Genomic DNA, 16329 nt, shown 5'->3' with positions numbered 1-16329 from the left:
ATCCATCTGATTGAGGAGTTTTTAAAATAGCCCATAGGTGTATTCCCCCCCCCCATACACCTATTCGAGACCCTCTGTAACCTAACATAGGGGCCACACGTTTTAAAATAGGAGCAAAAACTAATTCCGTGTAAACGTTATGGATTTACAAATAGTTATCCCTTTAAAAAAAATGAGGAAGTACATAGAAACACACATAATTTGTAAATCAACACACATTAATCCCCACAATTAAGGCAATTGTATTTGCGAAATCAATTTATAAGCCAGTGTCTCTTATTGTTTAGTTATCTATATAATATATAAAAGAGGAGTTTTTTCCCTCTCTTCTTTCACCAATTTTTCAATTGTTTTTTTCTTTTTGTTTATTATATTTTATTTATTTTGTAAACATTATCAAATTTGATTCATGAAAAAAATATTCTTTTATCATTAAAAGTCATTAAAAATGAATTAATTATGAAAATTTTTAAATATTTTACTTTCTCTGTTATCATTAAAAGTTTACAACTTTTTTATTTATATTTGCATATGAAAATATTTATTTATTTAATTATTATGATGCGTAATACTCTATAATGAAAATGTGTAATGCTAATTTTCATTATCATACAATTTTTAAATTTATTTAATAAAAATAATTATCATTATGCGTTACACAAAGTTGAAAATTTATATTTTGATTATGTTTAATATTTTTATTTATTTAAATATATCTTTTAATTTTTATGTTTGTCGTGCATCGCACGAATGGACATACTAGTTTAATCAAAAAAAGTATTCGTTTGTGAAAATTCGGCACAATTCACGAATCATGACCTTGTTCTTTTTTTTTTTTTTGATAAATTAACAGTATTAAATAAGGAAATTTAAAGGAGGCATAACAGGGAATTCAAATCCAAGACCTTTGATTTAAAGCATTAACCCCTTACTGCTTGGACAACACACGCACACATCGCGACCTTGTTTTCGTGTAGGAAACTAGCTATATGTAGCAAAGATGATAATTATTACATCAATTATTTTATTTTTTTTCGGGCAATATTACCACAATTCTCTTATTGGGCTTTCACATATCAAAGATACAGATACGGCCCAACAGCCACGGATGGACTGGACAAAGTTTAACAGCAATTCGCATATCATCACCAACATAAGGAATTACATATTTATAATTAAATAGTTGATATAAATCTAGCTAAATCTTCTAAATTTCAAAAATTAGCAACTGTCAACATAAATGATTTATATTCTTAAAATTTTTCAAGACGCAAAAGCACAAATAAACCAGCTAGTAAAATCACTTTCAATACGTACATTTGTTAAACAATTTAATTATATATCTCGAAGCCACCATTTAAATTTCAAATGTTTGTTTCTAAAAAATTCTTCAGAAACTCTGTTTTGTAATGTATGTCCAATTGCTTATGCATCAACACTGGATGAAGAAACGTAAGTGTCATCAGCATATTCAGAGTTAAAAGCGAACTCTATCCCTTCATGAACACCCAAACGGCATATCTCCCCTTGAATAAAGGAGACGGGTTTCGGCTCCTACCCCTCAAAACTCAAAAAAAAAAAAAAAAAAAAAAAAAAATCCAAGATGTATGCATTGTTTCTTTAATCTTTCCAACCTTCCTTAAACTTAAGGGTTGGAGTGAGGGGCAAGGAGGTTACCGGAGCTTCTTCATCATCCCAAGTATCTCCCCAGCTGTTATCCCAGCCATCGTTAGGGTTGGTGCCGCGGGAAACGGGCAGCTCCATATCGAGCCTTTGGTATTTGCGATCTTTTCTTGCAAAGTAATTCCTCCCTGATTTGCTACACATGAAAATTGAAACACCAACTATTACCAAGCCACCCAAAAACACAACTCCCCTAAATAGAGTTGGCCTAGAGATAATCAAGTTTGAAGAGCTCGGAGTGTGATCATCCATCTTCCTGCTTGTGAATTCATCTTTCAAATCGAGAATGCAGTTGCCATGACCTGCCGTCAGGACGATGGAGTGGCCATTTCCCACATCCCTGAGAGAAACCTTCATCTGAAAGATAAAAAAGCGTTTCTAGTTGAAAAAAGCCAAAATTCTCTAGGTTTAAAAAAAGCTGCGGAAGGAAGTTTTGAACACAATCTTTAACTGGAGTTGCCACTTGAATATGTGAAAATGTATGCACTGTTTAATCCCACATATACTACCACATACCAGAAAAATTCGTACCATGGTAAAATAGCATAATAGTGATATTCTCAACATGATCATATTTATGAGTTCCTTTTTTCTTTCAGAACTGATAATAAATACGTATACATAGACAGCGTTTATTGGGATTTCCCCTTTTCAGTAAAGTCCCATATAAATTATGAACGGAAACATCTTAAACCAATACAACAGTTTATCCATTATACTCCTCATATCACACTTGCAACCAATATTTGAGAACAATAGAAAACGAAAATTTAATAACTTTAAAAAATCAGGAACACTTCTGACAGATTTGATATATAGATAATATATTAATCATGAAAACGTCTTTAACCAAAGACGTTGACACAGCATATGATACATGAGAGCAAAAAATAGTTACACCATTTTTATTCAATCCATAAAATGACCTTTTCATCTACTGCCGATCGACAAAGGGAAAACTATAAGACTGTCAGACTGTGCCAGTGGAAACCATCATTGCTTAGACTTGATTAATATATTTATAGTTTGATCTCAATAATAAAACTCTCAAGTCAATCACGTGCCTCATTGGACTTTGGTTATGATGCAACCCAACTAATTTGCATTATAGGAAACAAGAGAACACCTGAAGTACTAACTAAATAAATTTAAAGAATAGAACAATTTAGTTTGCAAAGTAAAAGCTATGGACGAATATGATATGGAAATTAATGAAACATTAATAACATTACCAGCCAATTAGATACACACTATTACTTCGTTAATAGATGAATTACATACCTCTGTATCTTTGTTCTCTTGCAGCTCAATCTGTTTTCTCTCTAGCTGAACTGAGTCAGGGGCTGAAATTGTGATACTCTGGGGACCTTTACCTTTGTTCTGTATCAAAAGTGAAAGCGATGGCGATTCTGGAATTCAAAGAAAAGATTTATTATTGTTTTTATACCCTGAATAGTCAGGTTCATAAAAAGCATTCATAAGGTCAAGTTCAATCGTTCTTACAGAAGAAACTTACAAGATAAGTCTATCTAGCTATACCAGATGAATAGAGTTTATCGTTGGCAAAAGGCAAGATTGAAGAGATAATGATTTAGGACAGCAATCAAGTAGGAAATATTACTAATTATTTGTTAACATCATTAGAAAAATCAAATTGAGAAAATTGAAGAGAAAATAAGTTAGGACAAGAATCAAGTAGGAAATAATACTTGTTGATATCATTAGAACAATCAGAGAACATGCAAGCATATTTGTATGAAGTACGGATCAGGTGCCCCCTAATTTCTTGTTACATCATATGAGTCGGCGAGTCGCACATACAACTTTTTCCAAATTCCAACATCATTACAAAAAACAGTTCAAGTGCTTATATTTCTCAAAACATAATATAGATAATCCAATCAAATCATGATAAATCAAACAAGCAAACTCAAGAGAAAAAAAAAACAATGCAAACATAAATTAACCTCATAATGTGAAAGCAAATCATATACCATTCCCGGGAACTCTCAGACAAGCAACCAACGTCTTATCATCATCCGTACAATGATTCGATGAGGTATCACATTTTTCTCTTACCGGTAGCAATCTCCCTTCTTTAGATTCTTTTTTTGACTCAGAACTAGACCCCTCATCCCTGTGATCTCCACCATCCCCCTTTTTTAGCTCCTCTTTTTCTTTAGGATCAATCTGCTCCTTCGGATCATTATTATCCAACTTAACAACATTCTTGGTAAGAGCAGCTTTCTCCTTCACCCTACCATCACTACCATCAACTAACACTTGACTTTTTGAACCTGCAACTTCCCCCTAAAATGGTTCACACCATACTTTAGTAAACAAATTTGGTAATACATAAACAACAGTAATAACTAATAAATACCAAATCCAGGCAGTTATCATTACCTCCGAATCTGCAGCTACACGAGAAGAAATTACTGCAGGTACAAGCAAAATCACCAGAAGTGTATAATTTATCATCATCCCCCAACCGATTAATGATTTTTCAACAATCTGACTAATGCAAAATTGGTCAACCAAAAGAGACACACATACAAATAACAGCTCAGAGTTTGCAAAAATGCAACGTGTATAAGATTTGATTTCTGATCACTGACCTTAAGATAGCGCAATCGCTAAGCATCTAATTTCGTTATAAATAGGTTGTCCTCAGCTGAATAACACAGGCTCAGACATTGGAATCTCGACGTGAACGGAAAGGGGAAAGAAACAAATATAGAATTGAAAATCTAGGGTTCGTGAGATTTCGCATGTGTATACACAAGTATACGGTTGTATTTGTATACAGAGCAGGAGTCAAAAGAAAAAGGTAAGACTTGAAAATTTGCATAGAAGCAAACCGAGGTCATTTGAGGAGTAAAATTATTTGACTGGTAAAAAATTTAAAATATCGTTGTTTATTAAAAATGTATTTGGATAAAAAATGATACATGTTGGTAGGGTTGAAGTGGAAGGGGAACATCATATATGTATATATAAGTATTTTTCACAAGATTAAGAGGGCAGGCGCATAAACAGTTTATAAGTTCGAAAATTAAATTTCGAGAGGTTAGAGCATTCGTAGCAGGGCTCGAAAAGCCGGTGTGCGCCGGGCTCAAGGGAGCTCCCTGTCGCTGCCGAGCTCACGGGGCGCGAGCAGCGTGCGAATGGGAGAGGCGGGCGCAAGATAAGAAAGAAACGGGTGCGTGTAGTTCACACCCCAATTAAAAAAAAAAAAAACTGAAATTCTAATATGTAATGGTCAAATTTTTAGATTTTCTTTTATTTAATTAAAAATAGCTATTGGTAGTGACTTTTTAAAAAAAATTCTCCATTTTTTTCCCTATAAGTATCCATACACCTCTTTCATCATTTACACCAAATTCATATCTTATGTTCTCATTTTTTTTCTTTTTAACAAAATGTCTTCTTCTAACAATTCTTCTTTTAATGCTTCCTCATTTGGCGATGAAGTTCTAAATGAGGATCATCTTGTATTTTTGAATCTGAATATTAATCTCGGATTATTTTTCATGCATCTTGCCAACAATTTTATGCAAGTGGCAAGTACTATCAATTTCAATCATCCTCCAAAAAAGAAGGCCAAGAAAGCATACGTTCACCGCGATCGTGAAGTCGGTGGTGAGCGATTTTATCGGGATTACTTTGCCCGTGATCCTGTTTACAGCGAATCCTTTTTAGGTGTTGTTTTCGTATGTACCGATTTTTATTCTTACGCATTGTAAATGCTGTGGAGTCCGATCCATTCTTCCAATAAATCGGAGATGCTCGTTGGCGATTGAGCTTCATACCAGTCTAGAAGAAACGCCTCAAGCTCGACGGGATGGAGGAAGTATAATTTGTTATTTTCATCATATATTATTTCAAGTTCATCATTGTTCGATTTTCTCTCTCTAGTTTACAAGCTTAATTATTCAAACACTTGACAACTTATAAGCTCTTTGGAAACTACATTTTATAAGCTCTTGAAACATCTTATAAGTTGTTGCAGTTTATAAACTTTTTAAAATAAGCTTAGTTAAATACCCTCTTAGTCGAGATATAATTATTTTTTATATACTCCCTCAGTTCCCCAAATAACTTTTTAGAAGATAGGAGCACGAATTTTAAGATGAAAATGTAAAAAACTCAAAAGTAAGGGTAAATGAGATATTGAGAATAGTAAAAAAAATGAAAAGTAAGAGTAAATGAGATATAATTAATGATGGGGGATAGTAAAAAAAAAAGGGGAAAAGGTGCAGATTGACCTTTGAAATAGTAGCCCCTATAGCGTATAACCCCTCTTACTCACTGTGTGTGCAACTAAACCCTCGAACTCAAAAGGACCGTGCAATTAGGCCCATCTAATTTAACGTCGTTTAACTCCCGTTAGTCAACTCTCATATCTCATCTCGCTTGCTCAGCTCTCTCTCTCTCTCTCTCTCTCTCGGCCACTCCACCACCATCGCCACCTTCCACCACCATCACCACTAGCCGCTCCTCCACGACGCAACCGCAGCAGCTGAACGACAGCAACAACAACAGCCGAACAGAAGCAGCAGCAGCCACCGAGCGCAGCAGCAGCGCGCGAACTCGGCCGCGTCGCCCTCATCGCGCCGCCGCCTCGCTCTGCCACCGCCACGACCCTCCTACGCCGCCACCCTCTCAAAACCAGCCAAGGAGGCCGTGGAATCGCAAGGGAGACGCTAGAAAAGCCCTCTGCCCTCTCGCCTGAAACTTGAACAAGAGCTCAAGTGGGCTCTCTTCACAGGTTTATTTCATCGCCGATCGGCCACTTGGCCACTAACCGGCAACGCGTAGCCGTTCACCCATCTTCAGGCTACCACCAACAAGAATCAAAAAGCTCAAAAACTCTCTACATCTCCCGAACCAACAGCCGCAATACCCTCTGGCGAAGCGACATCGGTGAACAATCTCTTGTTTGCAGTTCCCGAAGTTCGAATTCTATGATCCAAAGACTCATTTCTACATGTCGCCCCGGTTCCTGCCACCAACCAAAATCGACAATTGCAAGGTAACTATGATGGTCTTCAGAAAAGCACGAAGGAGAAGGTGGTGATGGTGGATTGCAGTGGTGGCGAGCGGCAGCGGACAAAGGCCGCGAGAGAGAGAAAGAGAAGCGAGAGGTGATGGTGGTGTCGGAGCTAAGGCGCGGCTATGGCTAGGAGCTTCTACAACTACGGTGGCTGCCGACGAAGGGCGGCGGTGTGGTTGAAAGGAGAGAGGCCGAGCGAGTATTTTGAGAGAGAGAGAGAGAGGGCGTTTGGGTGATTGAAGTGAGGGCCCCACACATTTAAATTTAAAAAAAAATCTGACTAACGGGAGTTAAACGGCTTTAAGTCAGAGGGGCCTGATTGCACGATTTTTTTGAGTTCGGGGGGTTTAGTTGCACACACAGTGAGTAAGAGGGGTTATACGCTATAGAGGCTACTACTTCAAGGGCCAATCTGCACCTTTTCCCAAAAAAAAATGGAAACAAATAAAAAAATAATAAAAAGTTATTTGGAGGATGGAGACAGTAAAATTGATGTTTTAAATTTTGATAGAAACTTTTGTAGACGTTTCATTAAATTTGAGCAAGCAAGGAACAAGGGGAAAAAAATATTAATTTTTCAATTTATTTATTAACACTATAAAATGAATTAAATTCCCTTTTATTCTCTTTTTGATTATTTGATTCAACAACATGAATCAACTTTTACAGAATAAGGGTATGGGGTGGTCAGGGAGGATTCAAGCTTTATCGATAGGGGGTGAACTTGTTAAAGTATAGAATTTGAAGATATGTCACTCCTGAGCTATAATGCACGGATTCGCCGGAAATCAACCCCGTGCAGTATCCGATTCGCGCGGGGGGCGGGTGCGGGCGCGATTCGCGTGGGATTCGCACGGGATTCGCCACCTGGCGAATCCCCCCCAAAAAAAAAAAAAATTGGATTCGCGAATCGGATTCGCGAATCGGGAGTTGTTGGCTGGCAGGAGGCGAGGCGGCATGATCCGAGACGGTTGAGCAGGGCGGCGGGGCCGAAGGCCAGGCGCCGTTGATGCAGCCGAGAAAGGAGCAGTAGCAACGGCGGCCCTTCTTGGCCGTCTGCTGTCAAAAACGCGTGGGAGAGAGAGAGGGAGGACAGATAGGAGGCAGTGGGCCGAAGGGAGGCGGAATCGGGCTTCTGAAGGGTTCGGGGCGGGCGGCGGCGGGTTGAGATCTGTGAACAGAGAGAGAGAGAAACAGATCTGAGATCTGTGCGTGTGTGCGTGTGATAGAGAAGAGAGGGAGGACGGATCGGAGGCGGTGGCAAAGGTGGAGGGGCCGTGAGGGGGGCGCGACTGCCGGGGATTCACGCAGGAAGGAGGGCGGCGGCGTGGTGTTTCGAGAGAGAGAGAAAATGAATGAGCCGATAGAGAGATGAGAGAGAGAGAGGGCGGTGGGTTGTGAGGAAGGAGAGAGAACATGGTGGTTGTGAAGAAAATGGGTTACTTTTAGTTGGGCCGATTTATTGGTGGATAATTAAATCTCATGGGCTTTTAATTTCATGGGTCATACTTTTATTTTGTTGGGCTCAATTTATATATTTTTGCTTAAATGTAGTATTAAATATTTGAACTAATATATTATACTCTCTAATTTAGCTCTTCTAAATTCTCAAATCGCACCTTATAAATTTGATTGGTTTTATATAATATATATATATATATATATATATATATATATATATATTTGATTGGTTATATGTAATAAAATATATAAATATAATAGACGTATCCTTCACGAATCGCACCCTATAATTTTTGAAAATCCGTATCCCCGCACCCGAATCATATCGCTCCCGCACCCCCCCCCCCCGCACCTGTGCAATCTAGCTCCTGAGTTAAATATTTTGAGCAGTCCGTACAATTCATTTTGTGTTCAAATAGAATTTTAATGAATTTAATATTATAATTCGATCACTGACTATAATAAATACTCTCTGTGTTCACGAAAGAACTTCCTAGAAGGGAGTGACACAAGTTTTAAGAAAAAAATTGTTAAGTGTGAGAAAATGTTATTGAGTGTATTAAAAGTGGTGAAAAGATGTTGTAATTAGTATTTGGTTAAGTATCAAATAAGCCCCTATCATAGTGGCCCTTATCACGTTTAGCTCCCTATAGTCGAAGTTGGGTCAACTAAACCCTCATACTACCTAAAATCGAACAATCGGGCCCTCTGCCCTAATAGCGACATAACATCGTTAATTTTCACCGGAAACTCGCCGGAAACACTGTTTTGGGGAAGCCCTTCACCACCACCACCACCACCCACGGTGGCGGAACAATGGCGCCACCTTCCACAGCCTCCACCCCTCTATTTCCTTTCCCTCTTCCTCTCTCCCGCACTACGTCTTCTCCCTCCTCCTCCCCCACCTCCGCCTCTCTCATCAACGCCGCATCCCCCTCTCTCCCCTTTCCCACCTCGTCCAATCCCTAGCCTCCAGCCTCTGCCGCAAATTCACATTATCCTTCTCTACCTTTCCCTGTCTTCCTTGGCGTCATCATCTCCCCTTCCAATCCCCTCTCTTCTGAATCAGACATCTCTTACCAGATTTACCTCACTCGACCGGCAATCACCTTCGTCACATCTGCAACCGCCGCTGCCCCAGGGGACGGTGGTGCTCGACTCTCCTGAGTTCGAATCCCTCCTGCTCCTCTGCGGCGCCAAATTCAATTCGTCGGAGGTGTTCCAGGACGACACGGTGGCGATTCTCTATTCCTCGAGCACTACGGGGAGGGTGAAGGGGGTGTTTCCGGCCAGTTTCCAATGAAAATTAACGATGTTAAAATTAAAATAGTTAACGGTGTTAAACGGTCGTTAAGTCGGAGGGCCTGATTGTTCGAAATTAAGGACTTCGGGGGTTTAATTGGCCCAACTTCGACTATAGGGAGCTAAACGTGATAAGGGCCACTATAAGAGGGGCTTATTTGATACTTAACTCATTAGTATTAAAGGTGGTGAAAAGTGAAAAGTAAGTGGTGGGGTATAGTCCAAAAATAAATAGGAAGTTCTTTTGTAGACGTCCCCAAAAAAAAATTATGAAGTTTTTTCGTGGACAGAAGGAGTAATTGTTTTATTTCTATTGATTCAACAGTAGATACATTGAAAGCTACCTCTATATGTTTTTTTAAAATATTAATCTATCTTCTAAAAATAAACTAATTTTTATTATTATATTGAAAGGTTTTTTATCTTTTCTGAAAATTGGACTGTAATATGTATCTTTTTCTGAAAGTTGGATTGAGATATGAGCTGGACTATGTAAATCCGCCACTGGGATGTACGTTGATAAGGAATGAAAAATATGTGAATAATGAAATCCAAAATTAGTAAATAGAGAAAGAAAATTAACTAAAAATAACAAATAAACCCCCACAAAAGAAAATCAAAATTCATGAGTCCTCGTTCCCTTTCATTTTCCCAATTGTAACACCCCGATAATTTAGATTTATTTTATAAGTTTAATTAATTGTATTTGCTAGTATAGCTTATTTTTTTAAAAAAAAATTACATGATACATATAAATATGCACCATTAGTTTTATCTAGACTATTATTATTATTATTAGTATTATTTTTGTTTCCTATTAGAACTAGAACTCTTTAAAAACTAGTATAAATATGAGATCTATTTTCAAACCCTAAAACAGATGGACACACTAATTAGTAGGGTTTTGGAGAGCTGTGGGGCGCAGGAAACGTGAGGAGCTGGAGTCAGATTTTCGCAGGAAATCAAGTTCTGGCAGTTTCGGGAGAACGGCCATACCTTCCTCCACAGAACTCCGATTCAGGCGAAACAGGCGGCCACGGAAAGCTCTCTCGAAGACGAAGAAGTCGTATTTCTGGGCGAAATACAATTTGAGGACGTTTGAGGCTTCAAACAAAGGCTTGAAGCTGACTGGTCTGTTCAGCTGCGAGTTTGACGAAAACTTTAGAAATTTCAAGAGTTCATATAGGGATGCGTTGGTAGAAATCATCAAAGGGAGTTATCAATTTCAAGAATTAGGTGAGGGATTTTACGCTTATTCATATGGTTATATATGTTTTTATTATCGCGTTGATTACTTGTTTACGTGCATCCTTGACTATGTTGTTATGTGTGATCATGGGATCTAAGCCATTGATCTATGTTATGTGCGATCATGGGATCTAAGCCATTGATCTATGTTATGTGCGATCATGGGACCTAAGCCATTGATCTATGTTATGTGCGATCATGGGACCTAAGCCATTGATCTATGTTATGTGTGATCATGGGACCTAAGCCATTGATCGATCATGGGACCTAAGCCATTGATCTATGTTATGTGCGATCATGGGACCTAAGCCATTGATCTATGTTATGTGCGATCATGGGACCTAAGCCATTGATCTATGTTATGTGTGATCATGGGACCTAAGCCATTGATCGATCATGGGACCTAAGCCATTGATTTATGTATGTGTTTGGTCATGGGACTTAAGCCATCGACTCAAACTATGATTATGTTTGTCAAGGGGCTCTAGTCTCTTGGCGTATGTTTTCAAGTATGATAATGTGATTTAATTATATATGTGACATATATGAATATTTTGTTATGTTCCTCACTGAGTATATTTTCAATATGCTCACCCCTTATCTTCTCAGTTTTGCAGTATTAGAGTCGAGGTGGCCATGGAAGTCGAGAATGACTAGAGATTTAGTATTTCCATAGAAATTTAAGTTGAAACATGTTATTTTTTAGTTTATCATTTTATTTCATGTTACTACTTTAGTTTTGACAAGTTGATTTTAAATTGGTTTAAACTTTTATAATTCAAGAAATTTTATTTTTATCTATTAGTTTTCAAAGATTTTATATTGAAAAGTTTATGAAAATTGGGGTGTTACATAGTGGTATCAGAGCGGGTCTACGTTCCTGTAGACTCGTGCCCAAAAAAAAAAATGTTTTGCTTTCAAAAAGGTTTAAGTAAGCTTAAAAGGTTAGATAAGCCTAGTCATTCGAAACTCATGGGCTGCATCGACTCCAAGGTATGTGTTTTAATTGCTTAAGTATACGACCGTTAGGATGTTTTACATGACTTTTTTTTTTATGATGCTTTTATGTTCTAGTACTATTATGTTTAGCTTCGTTAGAAATAGTTGAAATTGTGAAATCGTTAGATGGCACGGACACGTCAAACTCCCACTAGAGCTCAAGTCACCCTACAAGCACGAATTGAGAAATTGCGCGAAGAATATGAAAGATTAGGTGAACGTTGTGAATTCTTGCGTGTACAATGCGAGAGATACGAAAGGATTAGGAGGCTGCAATCGGTGTACGACTGCTATACATGGAGTAGCGACTACGGGTTCGTGGAACACGTGCGAAGGATGAAGTTACCTCACCATAGAACTAGATTATATGGCTCAAGAATCGTGACTAGAATTTCGAGGACGAAATTATTTTAAGTGGGGTAGGTTGTAACACCCCGATAATTTAGATTTATTTTATAAGTTTAATTAATTGTATTTGCTAGTATAGCTTATTTTTTTTAAAAAAAATTACATGATACATATAAATATGCACCATTAGTTTTATCTAGACTATTATTATTATTATTAGTATTATTTTTGTTTCCTATTAGAACTAGAACTCTTTAAAAACTAGTATAAATATGAGATCTATTTTCAAACCCTAAAACAGATGGACACACTAATTAGTAGGGTTTTGGAGAGCTGTGGGGCGCAGGAAACGTGAGGAGCTGGAGTCAGATTTTCGCAGGAAATCAAGTTCTGGCAGTTTCGGGAGAACGGCCATAACTTCCTCCACAGAACTCCGATTCAGGCGAAACAGGCGGCCACGGAAAGCTCTCTCGAAGACGAAGAAGTCGTATTTCTGGGCGAAATACAATTTGAGGACGTTTGAGGCTTCAAACAAAGGCTTGAAGCTGACTGGTCTGTTCAGCTGCGAGTTTGACGAAAACTTTAGAAATTTCAAGAGTTCATATAGGGATGCGTTGGTAGAAATCATCAAAGGGAGTTATCAATTTCAAGAATTAGGTGAGGGATTTTACGCTTATTCATATGGTTATATATGTTTTTATTATCGCGTTGATTACTTGTTTACGTGCATCCTTGACTATGTTGTTATGTGTGATCATGGGATCTAAGCCATTGATCTATGTTATGTGCGATCATGGGATCTAAGCCATTGATCTATGTTATGTGCGATCATGGGACCTAAGCCATTGATCTATGTTATGTGCGATCATGGGACCTAAGCCATTGATCTATGTTATGTGTGATCATGGGACCTAAGCCATTGATCGATCATGGGACCTAAGCCATTGATCTATGTTATGTGCGATCATGGGACCTAAGCCATTGATCTATGTTATGTGCGATCATGGGACCTAAGCCATTGATCTATGTTATGTGTGATCATGGGACCTAAGCCATTGATCGATCATGGGACCTAAGCCATTGATTTATGTATGTGTTTGGTCATGGGACTTAAGCCATCGACTCAAACTATGATTATGTTTGTCAAGGGGCTCTAGTCTCTTGGCGTATGTTTTCAAGTATGATAATGTGATTTAATTATATATGTGACATATATGAATATTTTGTTATGTTCCTCACTGAGTATATTTTCAATATGCTCACCCCTTATCTTCTCAGTTTTGCAGTATTAGAGTCGAGGTGGCCATGGAAGTCGAGAATGACTAGAGATTTAGTATTTCCATAGAAATTTAAGTTGAAACATGTTATTTTTTAGTTTATCATTTTATTTCATGTTACTACTTTAGTTTTGACAAGTTGATTTTAAATTGGTTTAAACTTTTATAATTCAAGAAATTTTATTTTTATCTATTAGTTTTCAAAGATTTTATATTGAAAAGTTTATGAAAATTGGGGTGTTACACCAATTGTCTCAACCATCTTACTACTAGGGAGAGCATGAAAGAAAAAAATTTATTTGTTTTATAAGGTTTATGGTTAGGTGAAAGGTTAATTATCTATAAGTTCACAAGTTTTGGTCAAATTTCATTTTTTTTTTCATAATTTTTGAATTTTCAATATAATTTCATAAAATATCTAACTTTTCGTAATTTTTAATGAGGTACATTTTCAGCGAAAATAGGAAACTCGTGGCGTTGGGTTTTGCCGACATAAACTCACTGGAAATAACTAAAATGATGTAGTAGTGATTTTAAAAGAAATGACGTTGTTACTGTGCGTCTATTCCACATTAAAATTTAAGGTCATCTCCTCATTCTTTGGTACACTCGATTCTTTCCACCTGCTCCAGTCTCTCGATCATGTTGGGAGATTAAAGATAACATATTGGGGCTATTAATAAACTGAAGATTGCACAAGTGTTGATGGGGCGTAATTGTTCAACGGAGAGCTCGAACAAGATGTCCAGTTGATTTTTGAGTTAACAGAAGATGTGTAATTGTTGATTGCCTACGGTGATTTTGACTTCAAAGAAGCCGACAAATTCATTTAGGCGTTATTACTGTTGTGGACAGCATTTTGGGGGGGAGGGGGTTAAACTTTAAGGTATTGCACAGGGGTTTGGGGGCAGTAGTTCCCGAGCCAATTTTTTTTGGACAGTCCGTACAGTTTGTTTTTGTGTCTAACTACAATTTTAATGGACATAGGATTAAAAATCTATCACATAATATAATAAATAGTTACACTCTTTCTATTGATTCAATAATAGATACATTGAAAGCATATAAAGAGCTACATCTATGCATAATTTGTAAAAATGGTCTATATTTTATAAAAATAAACTAATTTTTATTATTATGTTGAAGAATTTATATCTTTTTTGGAGACTGGGCTGGGCTATGAGCTGAGTGTTCGCTAATTTCTTAGCACACCGCAAGTGCACGGGTGCAATTGTGTATAATGGCAAACAAGGTCGTATTCCACAAAGACCAAATAAAATCAATTCTTATCATGTACTCTAATCCTCTATCTGAAAATCCGGAATGAAGAGTTTTATTTTAAAACTAAATAAATAAACAAAAGGAAAGAAATAAATCAAGCTGAGAAATATGAAGAAACAGATATGAGAAAGATTTCACAAGGTAAAGGTTTCAACAGATTCTCATAACTAACAAGTTCAATTCAATCATCAAGACAATTTTACAATAAAGCAATAAACGAAACAAGATTTACGTGGTTCGGTCATTAAAACCTACATCCACGGGTGTTTTCGAGTTCTTCCACTATACTTAGAAGTAGTTACATTTTACAAGTGTTGCTCCGAAATGAATCACCTCTCATTTTTCATGTACAAGATCCCTATTTATAGATAACTAATTGAGCCTAACCCTAAAGCCCATGAAGCTCAACTTGGTGGTAAAGCTGACTCCCGGCAAGACTGGCTCTGGAAACGCTTCACTCTGGTGGGGCTCTCGGCAGAGCTGTCTCTGGTTGAACTCTGTCTCTGGCATGTTGTCTCTGGTGGATCTGCTCTGGCAGGGGCGGGCGGCTTTGCTCTGGCAAGACGGGTTGAGCTCTGCTCTGGCAGGGCGGGCAGCTCTGCTCTAGCAAGGCGAGTTGAGCTCTGCTCTGGCAGGGCGGGCAGCTCTGCTCTGGCATGTTGTCTCTGGAAGCGCTGCCTCTGGCAGGGCTGTCTCTGGTGAAGCGGGCTCTTCAGGCATCTTCGATTGCGCTGGCACCTCTCGACTGCGCAGGCTCTTCGTATTCATTTATTATCCCGAGTCTTTAGTTAAACCTACGCTGGTTAGTTTATATAATAATAATAACAATAATTAGGTAAAATGTCCCTGTATTATTGCTAAGTACAACGCTGATGGGTATTACAGTCCTCATCACACAGAGACCAAATAAAATCAATTTTTATCGTATACTCTCCTCTATCTGAAAAACCGGAATGAAGAGTTTTATTTTTAAAACTAAATAAATAAACAAAAGGAAAGAAATAAATCAAGCTGAGAAATATGAAGAAACAGATATGAGAAGGATTTCACAAGGTAAAGGTTTCAACAGATTGTCATAACTAACAAGTTCAATTCAATCATCAAGATAATTTCCTAAGACAATCTCATAGCTAGTTTATACCCACTCCCGTGGCATACAAACCGTAAATTACATGCAAGGCTACCGTCCCCGAATCACACTTCTAACATGCAACTCCTAAAAGCTCCTAGGATTAATGTCCTCACAAATACCAATTCCCTTTAGAATTAAAATAAATATGTTCTATGTTCTTAGTTCAGGTAATAATTATCATCTCCCGATATCAAATTAAAACTTATGATTATGCTCAATTGGTGATCAAGAAATAAAGCAAACAATATAAACAAGAACATAAAAGGGAATAATAATATTGATTAATTGAATCAAGCAGTTAGAAATTCAAATCATTTTACTCCCTAAACCATGCGAAAAAAAAGGATTCTAGCCATACATAAACATATGAAATAGAATCAATATATCAAGAAAACAGGAAAACATTCAACAATAAAAATCGTACTCCCTCCGTCCCATTAAAGTTGGCCACATTTCCTTTTTGGTTTGTCCCACTAAAGTTGGCCACTTTCTAAAAATGGAAATATTTATTCTAGTTAAGTCCAATTAGTTCATTTAATTAA

The 16329-nt window shown here is 37.5% G+C and overlaps 1 protein-coding gene across 2 annotated transcripts; it reads right to left on the bottom strand.

Annotated features, from left to right (window-relative positions):
- Positions 1-1318: 1318 nt before the first annotated feature.
- LOC131017908 (uncharacterized) lies at positions 1319-4525 on the bottom strand. Of its 2 annotated transcripts, none has more exons than XM_057946648.1 (5): positions 4302-4525; positions 4090-4201; positions 3678-3993; positions 2965-3092; positions 1319-2040 (listed from the first exon to the last, which is right to left on the bottom strand). In XM_057946648.1, exons 1-5 carry the CDS (start codon positions 4325-4327, stop codon positions 1621-1623), a joined length of 1002 nt encoding a protein of 333 aa, XP_057802631.1. In that variant the 5' UTR covers positions 4328-4525; the 3' UTR covers positions 1319-1620. The 2 variants fall into 2 exon arrangements, with proteins under 2 accessions (XP_057802631.1, XP_057802632.1); XM_057946649.1 differs by having other exon boundaries at positions 4090-4197; positions 4302-4524.
- Between the last annotated feature and the right edge of the window lie 11804 nt (positions 4526-16329).

This window comes from Salvia miltiorrhiza, chromosome 3 (genome assembly GCF_028751815.1).
Source record: "Salvia miltiorrhiza cultivar Shanhuang (shh) chromosome 3, IMPLAD_Smil_shh, whole genome shotgun sequence".
Lineage (NCBI taxonomy): Eukaryota > Viridiplantae > Streptophyta > Magnoliopsida > Lamiales > Lamiaceae > Salvia > Salvia miltiorrhiza.
This window is presented reverse-complemented; position numbering and strand designations above follow the sequence as displayed.

Bases quoted from the DNA above. Each gene is read 5' to 3' on its own strand.
- LOC131017908 (XM_057946648.1), bottom strand. From the start codon at position 4,327: ATGCTTAGCGATTGCGCTATCTTAAG. The intron at 3,093-3,677 runs GTATATGATTTG...TTTGAATTCCAG, and splicing joins TCTGAGAGTTCCCGGGAATG to AATCGCCATCGCTTTCACTT. The intron at 2,041-2,964 runs GTATGTAATTCA...TTTATCTTTCAG, and splicing joins AAGAGAACAAAGATACAGAG to ATGAAGGTTTCTCTCAGGGA.